This window comes from Haliotis rubra, unplaced genomic scaffold (assembly GCF_003918875.1).
Source record: "Haliotis rubra isolate DU_JTF1 unplaced genomic scaffold, ASM391887v1 Scf3, whole genome shotgun sequence".
Lineage (NCBI taxonomy): Eukaryota > Metazoa > Mollusca > Gastropoda > Lepetellida > Haliotidae > Haliotis > Haliotis rubra.
In genome coordinates this window covers 1,908,498-1,928,732 of record NW_025766968.1, presented here as the reverse complement: position 1 = coordinate 1,928,732, position 20,235 = coordinate 1,908,498, and the positions used below count along the sequence as shown (strand labels likewise).

General features: G+C 41.4%; 1 protein-coding gene across 1 annotated transcript; it reads right to left on the bottom strand.

The window, feature by feature from the left end:
• Positions 1-1,292: 1,292 nt before the first annotated feature.
• Positions 1,293-15,807, bottom strand: LOC124282504 (chitin deacetylase 7-like). Its single transcript, XM_046718514.1, has 2 exons — positions 14,607-15,807; positions 1,293-1,633 (listed from the first exon to the last, which is right to left on the bottom strand). Exons 1-2 carry the CDS (start codon positions 15,805-15,807, stop codon positions 1,293-1,295), a joined length of 1,542 nt encoding a protein of 513 aa, XP_046574470.1.
• Positions 15,808-20,235: the final 4,428 nt, after the last annotated feature.

Below are 20,235 nucleotides of genomic sequence, written 5' to 3'. Positions count from 1 at the left end.
ATGGTACATTCTTTCATGCAGATGTTCCCCCTTACCTGTCCCAAACACCTAAAATGTAAAGGTTTAAGACCAGCATGAATTCAGGCTTTCACCCAACAGCAAGCTGACACACACTCAAGAAAGATAATGCTGTTCAAGAACACCCAGTCAGTATGTGCCACAGATAGTGGGTATTCCAACGCAGCCTTTCAATTGCGGGTGTTCTTATACTTGTTTAAGTCAAATAGTTGAAACACTGTTCAAAGCTGTGTTAAATCAGTCATTCACCCACAGAGTTGTCAGTTATTTGTGAAATATGTGTGTGAAATTATGTTTGCAAGAGCAGAATCGTATCTCCATGGATGTTAGAAACAAATCTAAAATATCCATAGGATCTATTTATAGACACAATCACCAATCATTAGAAGTATAGTAACTACTACCAAGCTTGTATTCAACCCCTAATTACCACATTGAAATAATTTAACTCCCAAGAATACTATACCGCCTCCTAGGTACTGTCCGCCCGGAGTGCGGAAGGTCGCGGGTTCGATCCCCGACCGCGTCATACCAAAAGACGTTAAAATATGGTACTTGTTGGTCCCTGCCTGGCGCTCGGCATTAATGGGTACATCAAGGACTGGTCGGCTCGGAGTCAGTATAATGTGTCTGAGTGGGGTATTCATGCTTCACTGCGGCATGGTATCACAGTGGGCTAGCACTATAAAACCAGCTTCAGTCTGGGCTAGTACAAGCAGCCGCACATACACATACGCACGTCGTCATATGAGCGAAATATTCTCAAGCACCACTATAAGGTACTTGTGGGTGCTTCATCCACATAGATGATGGTGTAACATTGAAGATTTAACAAAGTCCTTTTTTACATTTTGTAGACATAAACTACCAGGCAAAAGAATATATTCAGCGATGTTTGATGGTGACCATAAATAAAATAAACAAGAAATGGTTATTCCATAATGCTATAATTATGATACCGTAGTCGCCGTTTGGGCTTAACACGTATTAATTGTATTTCAGGGAATGTTTGTCTAGTAACGTTTTAAAAATGTTTGTTATTTTTCGGTCAAGTCCAACTTTTATGTCTGCATTTTGTGGAACAAAGAACAACCCTATGTATCTTAAGACCATGGGTACAGGTACAGTAAACTACGCTTATACGAAAGACGCTTATTACGAACTATTATTTAGCCTCGGACTCGTGATGTTTATTTTAGTCGAAATGCGGGCAACTAACTACTGTGAAAACCTACTAAAATGACAGGACCCTTTGACTTAAATATGATCGTAGTTTACTGTACTTCGAAGTTAGTAGTAAGCAGTAAACAGTCATCAGATGTTGCACAGACGTGTTCACGCCGGTTGGCTGTCTGTAATGTACCGTGAAGTAGCTCACAAGGGCATCCTGCTGTTTGCAACAGATATCGCATTTGTTGGACGGTGACCATCTGGCTCACACCGTTGGCCACTGGTCGGATATTCTGGCTCACACCGTTGGCCACTGGTCGGATATTCTGGCTCACACCGTTGGCCACTGGTCGGATATTCTGGCTCACACCGTTGGCCACTGGTCGGATATTCTGGCTCACACCGTTGGCCACTGGTCGGATATTCTGGCTCACACCGTTGGCCACTGGTCGGATATAATTTACTTTTGTTCGTTTGTTTGTTTATTGTTTAACGGCTCACTCAGAAATATTCCAGCTATGTGACGTTGGTCTGTTGTTAATGATTGAGTTAACAATCCTGTGATTGACATCATAAGCATCGATCTACGTAACTGAGATACGATGACATGCATCAACCAAGTCAGTCGAACTTGACCACTCGATCCCATTAGCCGCCCCATGCTTACGGCAAGCATGGTTAGCTGGAGACCAATTCTAACCCGGAATTTCAGGATAACAATATCACTGATTTATATCAGACTGGCTCTATGTTCACTCCGTCACCCACGGGGCTGTTCTGGAATATGTCATAACGTTCTGGAATTCTGTTAAAGCTGGAATATTATTATATTACCAACCGAAAAATACCTCTCCATTCCCACATATATACCGACAGGAACGGTAAGCACTGTATCTCCCACGATATATTAATCCCTGATGGTATGATCTGGTACGGCAACATCCACATCACAACATCAAGCGATCGAGTCTGGGATGAAACGGGGGTTGACAGCATGGGTACCGATGGGTTACGTACCCACACAATCCACAAAGCTTAGCCTCCCGATTCTCTTTTAAGTCGCCTATAAACCAATGTATATTTTAAACCCATGAAGCACGGGACCATCCAACAGACATTTTTACAACGGTAGCTTGATATGAACAAATAAGCCAAACATGCCACGCTTTACACACCTGTATTCTAGTTATGCCAGAATCAATGGACTCCAACAGGTGCCTACCACCCAGCGATTGGGCTAAATCGATGTCGTCACATGACTGTCATAACAAGAATACCACGGATGACACAGGTACCACTGAAACCCACGAACAATGTGTGTGGAATGTTAGCCTCATTAGGTCACTATTGACAACAAACAATGGTCATCAACATTAAGCTGGGCCGCTGGACACTCCCCGTGGAGTTGAGAATGCAAACTGAATGTACACTGGGACATATTATGTAATGCGATTTAAAAGTGTAAACGCTTGTAAGTGAAAACATTACCAATAGTACTGACTACTTCTACTTCTACTACTACTACTGCTGCTGCTGCCTCTACTACTACTACTGCATCTGCTACTGCTACTGCCTCTACTACTGCTACTACTACTACTAGTACTACTACTGCTACTAGTACTACTACTACTACTACTACTACTACTATATGTACTAGTGTTATGATGGCTTTAATCATTTTTGTTATCAGACACCTGTGTCAAAGTTAAGACTTTCATACCTGGTGATCTTTATATTCAGCATAGATTGAAGTGTGGGCATGTCTCAATAAAACATAACAAATTGAGAAGGAAGAGACTGTAAATAAATCCGAGAGGTTAAGATTAATAATCAACCGTATTTCCCCGTGTCCATCGCAGGTCTAGCTACAGAAATCGGCCATTGCCCCCGAACGTGATCTAAGTGGCCATATATCTGTTCCCTGCCTCCATGTGCTAGGGCTTAAAACAAATACTTAGCAGTACATACGCGCATGTAGCGGGGATTCACACACCTACGTCACAAGACGGTGTCCCAGTATCAGCTGGTTCCAGCCGCCGACGTCACGTGTCATGGGGAAGGTTATTGGGTGACACACAAATCTTTAGCAAGTAAGAGAGTACAGTTTTCGGCCGCACTTTAATTTGCACTTGCAACAACAGGAGAGGCCACACATGGGAAATCGAACCCGCCTGTGACAAACAAGCGCTTTGACAACTAGGCGTCCTCATCACCCTCAGAAAACGTATACATATGTCAACGGATGTACTATACTCATCACCCAAAGTTACGCATACACTCAGTTAGAGCCCGGCTCTTGATGATGTATAACCCATGGGTAATAGGTCCCCACTACCCGATGCATATCCCATAACACGATCGGTGTCATTACTGACTGTGTGTCACTGACCCTGAGTGGTTAGGTGTTCATGTTATCAACCCCTGGTGGAATATTCCTGACTGTGGGTAACACCCTCTTCTGCTTGCTGATGAGGTGCACGGTTCATCAGGGCCGTCGCAGTTCGCTGTGCAGAGTCGCTTTCTTGGGTACGACAGAAATCTATAATTGTGAGTTCGAATCCCAGTTCGTCCCGGTTTTGTTTCCAAGTTTGTCAGCACTATCCCTGGGATCGTGGAAGATACCTGAGACCTGCATCCTTCCGACTTACCTCCCATATAAATCTGAGACGTCGTGATATAACTGGAATGTTATTAGACTCGGCATTAGACTCAACTCACATACTGATACTTTGATCACACCATATTGTCTATGGTTTAGTTTCTAGTGCGAACTGGGGCGGTGGGCAGCCTAGTAATTAAAGCGTTCACTCGTCATGCCAAAGACCCGGGTTCGATTCCCCACATGGATACAATAAGTGAAGTCCATTTCAGTTGTCCCTCGCTGTGATATTGTTGGAATTAGTGGTGGTACGATTAATTGAAATAATCGAAGATTGGTCGCAATGACAAAACGACCAAGCAATCGATCATGTTTTCTCATAATCGAACACAATCAATTTTGGAACACTTGTTTGCAATAACAATATTTTTCACAAGGTTGATTTTGTCTGTTAGATTTCATTAGCACTACAAGCTCTTCCAATTCATGATTGAATTTATTTTAAAGACTCCATGAAATTCATGTTCCTAACATGCTAGTCATCCTTTAAAGATGTGAAATTTGCAAATGCATTTTGTGCATTTTGCAAAGAAAACGAAAGAACTACATGTTTTTTTCTTTACCTTTTGTGCATTAACAGACATAACCAGGAAAATTTGATAAATGACGCTAACGAATTATTTTCGATGATTGATGGCTTGTAATGAACCAATCATCAATTATGAGATTGATACCAATTCCCAACACTAGTTGGAATAGTGCTAAAAGCGGCGTAAAACATACTCATTCACTCACGCTTGGGCAGTTGTTTGTTACTTGTTAGAATACAATGAAAGCACATATGTCTTGTTTGTGTGTGAATGCATGCTTTGTTTGATCCTTTATAACAAATTTCAAAAAGTTGTGATTCAATACATGTATATCTATATATTGATACTACTACGCGCCAGTGCGACATCAGTGACACAGCTAGTGTGCGATTTCTGAAACAAATCTATCATATTTACAAGATATACGAAATGTATATTATTTCAATATCCAACAGCCGTTAGGAATATCAACCGCTGAATTCAATATCAACGGTAAACTAAGATGTTTTGATACTTGATTTCTGTCGAAATATCAATATTTTCAAGAAAGTCCTATACTGAATACTATACAGGCTTTACTGAATTTACTATGAGACTTTCATTCCTACAAACATCACTTTAATACAAACACCCTGTCTATTGGAACTACGCAATAATTAATGCATCATCAAAACGGACAAGACCGAGAAGACACGCTAAGCGTTCCGAGGGATATCGACGACGTTTAAGAATATTTTTGTGAAGAATATTCATTTGTGATTGGATAAAACAGTAAACAACAACCCCCCCCAAAAAAATCCGTATACAGTTTTTAAATTCACGTTCCCAAGTAAACATTTCGCTGTAAACGGTGATTCAGTTCAAATGTAGAAAATGGCGTTATTTACGATGGACCTAATTCTGCATTTCCTACAATGACAGCGGATGACATGTGCGAAGTGAATTTGTGCGCGTGATGCATTTTTGAATTATATTCGACATCAAAGTGAGGGTGAAAGAGGAAGAAGAAATGTGTACACGAGTTAAAATAGGAGGTTGCACATCGAGGCGCAAGAACCACACACCTGTACCTACACTACCTAAGAAAATGAGACGCAGTGACGTCATTCGTTTATGAACTGACACAATGACGTCATATTACAAGGGATATAAGCCATTATGTGTATATATGTTATGGGAAAAGAACTGTCGGTAAACGTGAAAAATGCAAAAATAGATTAGTTACTTGTGATATCTATAATTTTTGGGCTATGAAACTAAATAGCTTTATGTAATATTCATTGTGGCCTTACATATGTGGTTGGATATTTATAAACATAGATATGAAAAATGTGGAATGCAACATCCGGGTGTGTTGCTTTGGATGTCAAGTCAAACCTATATCGATCTTTCCATGGCGATCTTATTTATAACAGAAATTTCTCTAACAGGCTCGTGGAGAGGACCAATGTGTTATACTTTCGATTTGAAGACAAACCGATAAACGTGTCGGTGGATCTGAAACCAAGTAAAAGTATTCTCGCCTGGATGAGTGACGATGATGATGACGACGACGACGACGACGACGACGACGATGACAATAATAATAATGATGATGGCGGCGGCGGCGATGATGATGATGATGACAATAATAATGATGATGACGACGGCGGCGATGATGACGACAACAACGACCGTGATGATGACAATAATAATGATGATAAAATGATGTTGCTGCCGCGGGGGACGTTCATGCCTCAGGGTGTCATTTCAATTTTTTTGTGATAAGGGCTCACTTCATTGTCTACAGCGATACAGATCTTCAGAAACAGCATGGATGATGTAACTGAATACACTACTACTGTGACAATACCTCACAGTTGCCGTGGGCATTAGTTTCTTAATGTGCAAATTATGTAATGAGATTGACAGCAAGGCATATTTATGATATATAGGAACGGTTGAGGAGACAGCTTGCTTTGTTATCTATCTTCCTTTTCATGATTACATCTACTTTAAGTAACTAGATTATCTGGTCATATAACTGAAATGTTGCTGAGAGCGGGGTTGAACAACAAACACAAACAAACATATAGTTTGCCAGAGTCGATATATACTACTCAAGAAATTAGGGAGCACCCCATTCTGTCATATTCCATGACTTCGTAACTGTTGTTTGTTGTTTAACGCCACACTCAGAAACATGCCAGCTATACGAAAGACAAAATCGTGTCTGGACCAGATAATCCAGTGACTGACATCATGAGCATCTATTTACTCGGGTACGATGCTGATGCTATGCAGCGAGCCTGACGTGTCGACAACTTTAGTCGCCTCTTACAACAATCACCCGTGAAGGTCCGGGTTAGAATGAACCTTCAGTAACCCATGCTTGTCTCCCCGTGAAGGACCGGGTTAGAATGAACCTTCAGTAACCCATGCTTGTCTCCCCGTGAAGGTCCGGGTTAGAATGAACCTTCAGTAACCCATGCTTGTCTCCCCGTGAAGGTCCGGGTTAGAATGTATCTTCAGTAACCCATGCTTGTCGTAAGAGGCGACTAACAGGATCGGGTGGTCAGGCTCGCTGATTTGGTTGACACATGTCATCGGTTCCCAATTGTGCAGATCGATGCTCATGCTGTTGATCACTGGATTGTCTGGTCCAGACTCAATTATGTACAGACCGCCGCCATATAGCTGGAATATTGCTGAGTGCGGCGTAAAACTAAACTCACTCACTCACTCTTACAACAATCATGGTACTTTGAGGCCTGTTCTAGCTAGTATCTTGCGGTTCAATTAAACATTGGAGAATTATAAAATCGGTGGTTCTTAATTTCCTTTGATTGGTATATTTGTATGTGCCCGACTGAAAATGAGACTGGAATTTTAGAGAGACAGAACGAAATTAATTCGATTTCTTAATTCAACCTCATCATATATTATTTTTCTATTTTGACATAACGATGACCAAAGCATTTCTGTAAATAATAAACAAATATATATTCAGGCAATGAATTACTGGTCCTTCGAACCTGACACACCGTTGAGGTCATTATTATGTTGCTAATCATTATTGACATAACATCAAGTTCATTAAGAGAATACAAACACCATTAAGGTACAACACACGAATGAGACTGGAATAGCACCATCAAACACACGTAATTATGTAGATAATGTGAACAATATATGAGCATGTTTACACTTTTTAGGGACGGTTCATAATTTATGGCTAGGGGTGGTGGTGATGACATTTATAGAGAAGCATGTACAATGTGAATGCCCCCCTCCCAAAAAAAAAAAATGTATGTACAGAATGAGTGACCCCCCTTGCATGTCATGTACAAAATCAATGATCCCTCCTCCTCTTCCCATAATTTCGAAGCATAATTTTAAACATATTTTATGTACAAAATTGCTGATCCCCACCCCCATCCCCCTAGTACGTGTGTACAAAATTGCTGACACCCTCCAGCTCCCCAGAACAAAATGGGTGACCTCCCCTTAAAATCATCATCACCCCCTAGCCATAAATTATGAACGGACCCTTATATGCATTCAATTGGATGATTTGTTTAGTTCTTCTACCTCACGAGTAACATTAGCGTGTTTAGTCAATGCTTTTAACATATAGTCGCGACCACCGTGACCTGTTGAAACGTGACTTCTGTTAATGATGCCAAACATGAGGTACATGGTAAAGTATATTGGTTGTCAGGCACGTTCGTGGCACTGTGGAATCAATTGTTAAATATCAACACGGAATTCCATACCGACCAAAGACGTCATACTGACGTTGGGACTTAGTCTTAACAACGTGGACATTGTATCAGACCTTCCTCGCCAACTTTTTATGGGGCGGTGGGGTAGCCTAGTGGTTAAAGCGTTCTCTCGACACGCCGAAGACCTTAGTTCTGTTCCCCACATGGGTACAATGTGTGAAACCCATTTCTGGTGTTCCCCACTGTGACATTGGTGCAATATTGCAAAAAGCGGCGTAAACCCATACTCACTCACTCACCAACTGTGAATGAGGAATAACGTCAATTTGAACACTACTACAGTTGTATCAGGACGTGATGTGGGATAAAACCCCGAAGTAATACAGGCTCCATACGTGTATCACTTTGGTGAACGCTCGTGCACAGGTATGGTGCGGACTGATTTAGAATCACAGTCGATTCTAAACGGGTTTCGATCTCACCGTCACTTTGACGTTGTGTCCAAGGGAAGCAACTCTGCACGGCGACTTCCGTAGCCTGAGTCGACTGGCCACCCGTGACTCTTGGTATCTATTACATGTTGATGAGGCGACTTAAACACATGCCATTCTGTTGTGGGATGCTTGTGGTTCAGTGGACTGCATATCATACATACCTACTCACATTATATGCCTGGGGAATATACGTCCATTACATACCTAGTTATGTATATTTACTTTTTATCAGGAGTGAAAGTTTCAGTATTTACAATTCATCTAACGAAAATCTTCTTGTAAACACAGCCGAGCGATAGGTGGGGAATGTGTAGGTCATTTCGATCGTTGTGTTGATATTGATGCAAGCAACACGGAACACGATGTTGCAGATGTTGTAGTCAGACTCAAAGAGGTTACGCAGCTGTCATTGACCAGTTATGTATAAGGCTGGCTAGACATATTTACCTTATGTCAGGTTGAGTGGCTGCTCCCGACTGTGAAATTGCAGGAATATTGCTAAAAGCTGTGTAAAAACTCACCTATAATGATTCGGATATGGGATATTTTACGGTATACCATAACGTTAAGTGTTTTGTTTGTCTGCACAGAGAGAGAGACAGAGACAAGTTTATTCTGTGGTAAGGCCTCATGGCCAAAAGCACATGAAAGTACAGTTCAATATTGTACGCATGACAGTTCATGTTGGTAGATTTCTTTTCAAATTTATGGACAGATTGTTTTATATGTCGGGATTGTTAGACGTTAACAATTGATACAATTTTTTAGGAAATGTGACATAATATGGAGAGATAAGTTGCTCTCTTAAATGCTTATAATATGGACAAACTAACACAAATTAGTACTCATCTTCACTCATAGTACAATCAGAGCATAAAAGCTGGTCAGTATCAATATCATCTACATGATCATCTGTAAACGGGGCTGTGGGGTAGCCTAATGGTTAAAGCGTTGGCTCGTCACGCCGAAGACTCGGGTTCGAATCCCCACATGGGCACAATGTGTGAAGCCCATTTCTGGTGTCCCCCGCTGGTGACTCAGTCAGTCATCTGTAAACCTGGTTTATAACCTGAAGTCTTTTAAAACATGATGGAATATATACCACTATTTGGTATTCTTACTGAAAAATTGTGAAACTCAATGCCGATTACAAAAGGTTTTATAAATATAAAATGTTAGTAAGAATATAAGATATGTGTATCAATTTAATGAACCTATCATGCGCTTTATATGTTTTGAGATGTTTTTTGTCAGTGCGAAAGCACAGTTTTGATGTGATCCCAGTGTTTTTGAACGTATAGAAGCATATTTGACTTTAGAACCAGTTTAATGCATTGAGAGTACCCCAGACCTTCGGTAAGTTATTGGTCCGTTAATATACGAATATCGTTACTGAATGTAACTAAACGTTTGATACAACCAAACTTAAGGGCCCATTACTGAAAACAGGTGTAAAGACACGTGAATGTTGATACAAACGGGTTCTGTACACTATAAGGTATGCATTGTGCCTGTTTCCAGTGGGGGCGGTCGTGTAGCATAGTAGTTAAAGCGTTCCGGGTTCGATTCCCCACATGGGTATAATGGGTGAAACACATTCCTCCTATCCACTGCCTTAATGTTGCGGGAATATTGCGAAAAGCGGCGTAAAGCTAAACTAAACTAAACTCACTCACTAACTCGCTGCTTCCAGCGGTAATGGTATATTGACATCTGTGTCAATAATGTTCCATATGTTTCTGCTTGTAGGTTGAGCATGTGTGTTGGCATGCGCGTCCAATTATCCAAATGAGAAAGAGTCTGGTTCAGACAATCCAGTGATAGACAATCTGTACTCAACATATTCAAATGAGTGTTTGAACCAGATAATTTAGTGGGGCAATAGCATGTGTACTATATTTCATAACACACAGCCACCCCACCCCCCACCTCTGGTATGTTGGGCACGTCGGCATATGCGAATGAGGAAGTACCACCGTCGTGGCAGATGTGCACTTGTGTATAGAATGTCTGCACTTCCAAAACCTATCCAGGACAGCAGTGAATACGTGCTGTCTTATACAGCTGTTACTCTTGACGACATGATGCTAATAATCCCTAGACCATGAGATATTTCAAACATGTTTGTATGCCTTCAGTTAACAGTATCGTTTCGACACAAGTTCATCACTTTATATAGATGACTAATAATATATATACATGTACTTGTATATGACTTTAATAGATAATCTTAACCGATAACGCTCCTGTCATGAAACTAAGCTACCTCCCTGTGACTGAAATCTTAATTGGCTATGAAACGCCAGACTGCTTAGGGAGATAAATGGGTTTTGGCGTCGTTTTCAAGATCATTGCTCCAACATGGCGACGAATGTATATGCATGCGCATAAGCTCACTAGCGTGCGTGCGCGTCTGTTTGTACTAGTCCTTGGGCGGATCCAGAAATTTTGAAAGGGGGTGGGGGGGGGTGTTGTTTTGTTTCATGGGGTTCGAACCCCCTGAACCCCCCTCTGGATCCGCCATTGCCAGTCCGCACAAACGCCGGTTTCACTGTGCTAGCCTTCAGAGATTCCAAGCATCTGTGACTCACTCCACTCAGACAAGCTCGCTGATTCCGAGCCGACACGTCTTTTGTGTCCCTTTAACCCCAAGCGCCAGGCAGGGTGACAGCAAATGCTATCTTTGGAATGACGATAATGATATGACAAAGGGTAGTCTGTCTCACAGGCCCTGTACAACAACATTTCCCTTCTACCCTGCCCTCACTCTAATGCTATAGCCCTAAATGAAGCAAGTCTAGAATCTCCCCCAGGTTCACGAACCTCAGCCTCCCATTTCACTTGGGCTCCTTTTCAGTAGTCTATTAATGTTATTTGTTTGTATCAAACTTGTTAGATTTTCAGAGACTAAGCGTTAGTGCAGGCCAAGAGTGGACAGTGAACATAGTCTGTTAGCTTCCTTACCTCGGAAAGATTGGCAGGGAGCGACCGGGGATCGAACCTCACGCTCTCCGGGCACACACTCTACCCTCTAGACACGAAGGGGTTCTCAACGACTATGAAGCTATATGGGCAAACTTCATGGACAACAACTTCTTTTATTTCGTGAATGCACGACGAAATAAAAGAAGATGTTTTCCTTAAAGTTTGTCAATATATCACTTCCCAACATCTAAAATGCCACTCAAAGAAATTTCGGCAAGATTTCAAACACTTCCTGTAAAAACCCAACAATGATATGTTACAAATGACAGTTTATGTCGTAGTACTGGGCATGCAAATGAGTGTCTAAATCAATACAGCGCCATCTGCGACATTTCAAACATTCACAACAAAATAACCACAAACATGAAAATGTTATAGAATTTTATTTTTTAACCTTTTTCACTGATTATGTACAACATTGGCTATACACATTACAAATCATATACACGACAGGGCAGACAGACTAATATACACGATAGAGAGCTACATCATACACCTGTTTACAATATTGCACTATTGGCGACGCCCTACACACAGGTAGACATTGTTCAAAGAATATGTTAGCACCCTTAAACCTTCAAAAAGCGGCATCAGATCCAAGCGATCCTCACTAAGCACTGGCTGCAAGACTTTCAGCCTAACAAATTCTTTACCTTTGACTTTGAATTTTGTCAGTAATGATACTTAACTGGAAGGTTCAGACGTTTTTTGTTGTGTGAATTATGACAGGTAGCATGTACCGATAATAAGTTGTTGCTGTTTCTAGAGGTGGTTCAGAGCCAGTTTTTGCCCATACAGCTCATGTCTGTCTCTCGATTGTTTATTGTTGTTGCTTAACATCACACTCAACACTATTCTAGTTCTATGACGGTGGTCAGTAAATAATCTGGACCAGATAATCCAGTGATCTACGCAATTCGGATACGATGACATCTTTTCAGTGACGTCTGAGGGCTAGCTCTTGCCTACTATGTGCCCTTTCATTAAAAGAGACACATTTACAAAGAACCAAACCCTCTAATCGATAATGGCTTCATGTCTCCTTGGCAATCAATATGCCAATCAAAGACCATCTTTACAAATTGTTAGCCAATACCAAGTGTTTAACATTCTGCTGGCGTTTAAGAAGTAAGTGTGGAGTCGTTAAACGTTTAGAGCATGCGCTTGCCAAACTGGTATTTCCGGTTTGAATCCTCACATGGGTACAGTATCCTCGACTCATTGTTCTTTATCCTTACCAGAGCCCAGAGCACAACAAACCCGGAATACACACGGACATTAGGCTAAGTAACAATGACATCAGTAACATTAGCGTGAATGTTCCAGGGATTTATTCTTGTGGATAATAGGATTGTCTAAATACTGATTCTGTTTATACAAAAGGGAGTCAAGCCCTATGTAAGATTGAGAACAATCTTATAAATATAATCTGATCTTAGCACGTCAGTGTTTAGACAGAAGAGATAAAGATTTTTTTTTGAGTTCGTGTCCTAGGTCATACTTACTCAAGTAATACTCGGCCTTGTTACTCCAGCACGGGTCCTGCTTAATCTGTGTGCAAAGAGAAAGTGCGAACGTGGAACTGCTTGACTAAAATTATTCGTTAAGATTTAGTTTAAGGCCGCATGTTTTCATTGCTTTTCTAAAATGTCAATCAGCTGATAGGGGTTTTAATACAAATCAACATAAATTCCACGTGACATTCTAGTGATCAATCTATGTCGGACAGAAATTCAGCTTGAAAGATCTGTGCGCGACAGCCTCGTGGTTATCTCGTACAGCTTTAGAGGCGGTAGGGTAGCCCAGTGGTTAAAGCGTTTGCTCTTCACGTTCGATTCCCCACATGGCTACAAAATGTGGAACCCATTTATGTTGTCCCTCGCCGGAATATTGCTAAAGGCGGCGTCAAACCAAACTCACTCACACTCGTAGAATTTTAGTATTTTGTGATTAGTACGTTCTGTGAAATTGTATCTTCATCTCATTGCGCTATTTGTCAACTGATTCACCCAAACACAAATATCGAGCTTAACAGACAAACACAGTGCTGTTAGAGCGACTTGAATAGAATTTAACGGGGCTGCCAAAATGTCAGGGCCGCGCCCCCCTTTAACCACTACCTTTATTATAGAAATTGTACCTATACCTACTTTTAGCGCATTTTTGTATTTTAAGTCAGAAAACAAGATGAAATACTATTGCAGACAACTTTGATTTCTCAATAGAATATTTACATTTATACATACGACCAGAGAAGGCGCTCTGGAGCAGATACATCTCGACTGTCAACGCTGGCAATGTGGCCTAGTCTAGTATCTTGCTTATCATACAAACTTGCGATTGCGGATAATCTGATTATGACGTCACGATGCTGTTTGAAATGAGATGCCCGTGGCATTAATTCTCAATTTCTTATTATTCCTTGGTTCAAATTATGCGTGACTTTAACAAATTAAAGGTTGCGTGGTGGATGCTTTGACTGGGCGCTTGTCTCGAGATAGCTGTCATAGACATTTGCGCCGGCTGAAAAGGCGCAGCCGTATCGACACACCCAACTCGCAAACTTTAAACTTTCAGAAAAATCGGATATTCCACGATGTTTTGCTCAAGAATCATAAAGCTTCGAACTACATGCCCCATACCCTCAGCTACATATACAGTGAAACCTGTCTAAACCGGCACCCCACGGGGCCGAAATAAAATGCCGGTTTAGACAGGGTGCCGGATTAGACAGTGACGACGATTGTATGTACAAAAATTCAATAAGGATATTACATGAACAGTTCATATATATAGTGCGATATATGTTTACCTTTAAGAGTTCCGTCAGTCTATAACAGTTTATACACAACGTTCACATCGTCCCAAAATAATCACCATCACAAATATGTCTATAATCTAAAAGAAATTACTAAAGGTAGCCACATCATTGAAACAACCAGTTTTGCACATAAATTCACCTCCGAACCCGAATTCTTCAAGAACCACGGCCTGTGTTTTCTATGGTTAGAGTGAGCGTCCCTTGGAGGTGGTAGGTCCATTTTACCCAATCTGTCATTGGGTTTATTTCTTCCTATTGTGTTGCTGTTCCTGTTTCTATCTTTGTCTTCCTCGCCGTGAACGTGGGTGTGGTCCGTGGTTTTCTGACCCGGCGCCAAGGTCGTTATGGGTTTGAAGGTGAAAGAACAGAAAGCGTCGTCTTCTATGTTCGGTTTCTTCACACACTGCCACGGCTCAAAGTTCTGGATCTCTGTTAGTGGGGTGGGGTTCCTCATCCATTCTATGGCCTTGCTGACGGTGGTCACGTACACGTCGTCCATGGAGGTGAGCCGCTCGATGAACTCATCCATGGCGTCTAGGTTGAACTTGGTCTGGAGCCAGACGGAGTGAAGGTTAACGTACATTGGTGCGCGGTTGGTTCGGTAGTTTCTAAGGAAGTTCTTCCAGAGAAGCTGAAAAGCTTCGTCTTGATTCCTGGGAGCGTTTTTACAGAAGTCTACATACGCACAAGGGAGGTGCTCTCTGTAGTCCATCATGACCACCACGGGGAGAATCCAGAACCCAGGGTACTGGTTCTTGGGGCAGGGGCTGATGTTGCAGACCAAGGTGTATGAGTAGTCAAGGGTGAAGGGCCACATGACAGGGGAGTAAACATTTCTGGGAAACGGGTACGTCATTGTAGCATCGTACGTAAAATTATTTTCGTACAGAATATTAAACATGGTGTCCCCTGTTGGCTGGAGGAAGGGACTTCTCCATCCTCGAATGTCCTCGACTGGTATCTGAGCTAGTTCGGCAAGATTCTTCTTCTGCTGGACAATTTCTTCCCGAAGATCTTCGTCAGATGCTTGGCCCCACCACGAATGCGGAACACGATGAGATACACTGTGGTCCGCGATCTCGAGACCGCGGGCATGCAACTTCTTCAACATGCAATAGTCGGTGAAGTTGTTGGACACGAACAACGTTGAAGCTACGGGACAGCCGTTGGGGTTGAGCCTGCTTCGATCTGGAGGGAAGAGTTTCATGTAATAATCCCAGTTTTCCCAGTTAACTGCGTCATCAAATGTGATAAGAACCATCTGTGGGATTTGTTCTGGCTTGTATCCCCCGGGAATGTTATGTCCTGGGCAGCGGCAGTCGGGGAGCTTACAGTTCTTTGCCGTACATCGGTTCTCAACACTACTGACCGTCTCAATAGCAACGTGCAGAAATACTGCAAGCACAAACACAACCTCACCTTTCATGGTCCAACACTCTTGTGTCAAAGATTGTTCCAAACAGTCCTTCAATCCTGGTGTAAAGGCTTCAAGGCTTCAAGTTGAAGCTACCTCCTCACTACGCAAGAGAGGAGATGTCCAAAGTGGCAGCGTCTCTTAAACCGCACAGGAGAAATACTCAGTGTAATCTAAATATTTTCAATTCTCCGCCTCCATGGCACATTACGTTTCACAAATCCACATTCAAATGTGACAGTGGACTGCGGAGGCACTTGTAAAATTTGGAAATGATTTCTAAAATTCACACATTAGATCTGTAAGGCGAGCTAGCGGTGAGTCGGAGAGGTTTGTAATTAACTAGCAAACGCCAATTCTCAAAATGTAAGCAAAGGTCAACAAAAGGGGTTTAAATACTCCCCGGTGACAGTTTGAGCTTGCACAGATAGGACTCGTGGAGCTATTTAGCCGGAGATGAGAGCAGCCGGATGTTAACCCCGGCGGAGTGGACGTGAGGCACGGAGCGACAGACGACGTCGTGCGCGTTGACGTGTGTGTTGGGTCACAACCCGGACTAAAATCCGCCTAGCTGAAAGGGCCGCTTCTTTGTAGACTGACGCGTGTTCAGATCGTCTCCTTACACGATAAACTTGGTTGCCGCCGTTTGCGTGACGACGTGAACAGCCCCGGCGCGCGGTGTTTGTGAGACGGCATCATTGACAATCACAATAACCAAGGCTGTGCACACTAGCATGGTCAACAGGAAAGGCAGTGTGCTCATCTGGCGGCTTCATAGATACTTTTATTTCAAAACTTTTAACAAATAATTTTAAATAATTTTAATACTAGTTGTTAAAAGGAATGCCCTTATTGCTATTGTAGACAGACGCCAAATCTGCTTACAAAGTCTGCAATGTGTCCTTTCTTCGCATTGTCCTTATATCCGAAAAAAATAATAATTTATTCTTTCTGTTACTACCAAAGACTTTGTCCTACATCTGCAAGGGAAATTCTTTCCTTATTAGTAATACTAGCATGGCGTATTCTATCTTAATACCACGAGGATTTCTAATACTGCTAATGACTACATATTAGTCCTTACATAAAATTATACTTTCTTTGAAGCAGGATTTCAAATGCAATCAAGGCCTTTTTATCATAACACTACCAGAGAACATTTTATCCTATATTACTGTCAGAATGGTATATTTTTAATGGACACGAAAAATTAATCCCTTAATACAACCTTGGATTAATTAATATCCTGTTTCTACCAGGAACAGTTGTTGTTTATTCTGTGAGGATATCGCTGCCTATATCAGGACGGGGCGGTGGGGTAGCCTAGTGGTTAAAGCGTTGGCTCGTCACGCCGAAGACCCGGGTTCGAATCCCCACATGGGTACAACATGTGAAGCCCATTTCTGGTGTCCCCCGCCGTGATGTTGCTGGAATATTGCTAAAAGCGGCGTAAAACCAATGGGATAAAAAGTACATGGATAGTCCCTGATATACTGACTATCCATGTACTTTTTATCCCATTTATCCCAATACTTAAAGAGGTTACAATATGATGACCAGGGACTAGTACGTTTTTTGGGGACTAGGACGTTATGTCGTAATATTATCTAGACCTCCTTGGTTAGTTCATCTTTTTCCGGTTTTACTATCTCCGTGTTTTGTTTTAATTATTGCTTTGTTTTTTGTTTGTGTGTTGTTGTCTTTAACACCAACTTTATAAAGGCTGCCTGTAAATAACCGAGTGTAGATCAGATAGTAATGTACTGGGAGCACAATCCACCCAGCCGGGGTGTGGTGACATTGAAGCAACCAAACCACCGAGCCTGACCACCCGACCCATCTAGTCGACCAGCGTATCCCTCGGGGTTACTGACATGCATAGGTCGATTTATAATATTCACCCATTCACCTTCTTGGCAGTTTTAAAGGAGTGAACATCCACTGAACTGACGTAAAACAAGAAAGGTCACATCAGTTGCTTTGGGATTATATTCCTAAAAGGCGTGTATGACCAATTTACACTGTACCTAAGGTGATGCTGGTACACCAACATGGCGGCAGTTAAGATCGCTTGGCGATTATTCCCCCCAAATTAGCAGTCTTCCACGTGTATACAATCAACATTATTTAGCACACTGATAAACTTTGATGGTGTGAATACATTGAATGTACTGAATTTGCTTATTAATGTCTATGTGTTGAAGAATAAGCATTTTCAAAATCGCACGAAGATGTCGGTAACTCAAAGTCTGGATAGATTTTGAGACAAACGTCGGTAGTGTGCTTCAACTGCATTTTGGGATGTGTTTTGACGATTGATTTTGCAAAACCCTTAAATAATATTGGAAGGAAATACAGTTCAAATGATAGTCATCGTTACAATTCAAGATTTATCATTAGGTAAAGTCAGTAACTTAAAATACGTAAGGGGTTGCTTAATTATTAATTAAGTTCCATGTGTATACCTTTAGTTCTTCGTGATTGTTTTGATCAACTCAGTCTGGGCATTGGTTCAATTGATGTAATGTCTGACAGGTGGGGATGGGGGTGTTAGCCTAGTCGATAAAGCGTTCGCCCGTCACGCCGAAGACCCGGGTTCAATTCCCACATGGGTACAATATGTGAAGCCCATTTCTGGTGTCCCCGCCGTGATGATGCTGGAATAAAGCGACGTAAAACTCAACTCACTCACTCACTCTATCTATGTAAGGCCACTGGGGAATGTTGCTAATACGTTTACCGCTTGACGTCTTCGGAAGGCATTTATCATTCAACTACAGAGGGCTGTCTTGTCTGTCTATCGCATCACACAGGTCACAGGCACATCTCTCTGAATGTCTATGGATGTACAGGTCAGTGGGCCATGTTTCACGTTGTTATGTCCAGCTTATGGTGATGTCTTTCACTAAATACATGTATAGACAAGCAGTTCAGACATGCTTCCCTAATAGCCTAACCTTTTGTTCTTTCAACACTGAATCTTTTACTTTACAACAGTACAAAAGAGGATTTCACTGAGCTTCTGAAAAAAAAAAAACCCACCAAACTATTGAAATCCAGACATAGATCTCTTAAATGTAAAACGTAAAGCTACAATCTCCTTGTTTATGTTACAACTAAATTTGGCATTTAACATTTTTGTTTTCATGACCGGTGTGTGTATTTTCGATTTTGACAAAAAATCTTTTTTATGACAGTGAAATTGTGATGACATTTGAAAGGGTTTTAACTCAGAGTGACAGCGGTCAAATTCCAGGAACTGTCTAACCACTTCCGGGTAAACGCCGAACAGGGCCGAGTCTCATTCCATTAGACATGGGTTAGGGACTGCAATGGAAGTAATGATGTAATCTTCACATTTCCCCGAGAATTAAACATCAACTCATGTTCGCTGCATGCTTGGAATATGTAACGACGGTTTAATTCCAACTGGCCACACAAACCCATGTTTGCCGTGGACTTAATCACACTACGGCTTACTGTAATACCAAGGTATCCCTTCCCGTCAGGCGTAGGGGCAACCAAGCCCCTCGTGACGTCATTAACTTCAACTAACAACTTCCTCCTTTTTGGCTAGATTTAGATTTAAGATTCTAAACCAAACATATTTTGTTTTAATATTTTTCAAATCGACTTTAACGAAATAAATTATTTTGTGTTTGTTTCCCTTTAAACCGATGGTTATAAAGATCATTAACCTAAAATTTCTGGATATCCTATAGACTTATCCACATTAACATGTCACGTATGTTCCTAATTGGAAACATGCTGGTGGAATAAAGTAAAGAATAAACATTATAAAGAATAAGTCCAAACAATATTTCAGTGTACTTGGCAATGGGTGTGGTTTCAATTCATGGTATCTCAGTGGGCTAGCACTATAAAACCAGCTTCAGTCTGGGCTAGTACAAGCAGCCGCACATACACATACACACGCATGCACGTCGTCATATGAGCGAAATATTCTCAAGCACGACGTTAAACCCAATTTCACCTCACCTCACCTCAATTCAGATCACATAAGTAAGACGAACGACATAATTTCAGGTTTGGCTATTTTTATGCCCTTTCTTAACAATCAATGTTTACTTTTGTGTTTCACGTAAGTATACAAATATATGTATCGATATTTAGAATCGAGCGTGTGGCCAGCTATTGTAATATGTCTCATGATATATAATTATACATTCTAGGGTAGTTCGAATAAAACATTTGAGAATACGTGTATGCTTACTATTTAGACTTGGATTGAGAGGAAACAATTCTTTGTAACACGGCACTGAGATGTATTCAGAGGTGTGATTTATAGGAAACATTGACATGAAATATTGACTTAAGTTTGTAGTGTCCCGGAATAACAGCTTTCGAGCCTGAAATAAAATCGTGTTCTCTCGAACAGCAGGAGCCAGTTATTTGATAAAAATCACGTTTTGTTGACGT

Bases quoted from the DNA above. Each gene is read 5' to 3' on its own strand.
- LOC124282504 (XM_046718514.1), bottom strand. From the start codon at position 15,807: ATGAAAGGTGAGGTTGTGTTTGTGCTTGCAGTATTTCTGCACGTTGCT. The intron at 1,634-14,606 runs GTAAAATGGACC...ATATCCGACCAG, and splicing joins TAAACCCAATGACAGATTGG to TGGCCAACGGTGTGAGCCAG.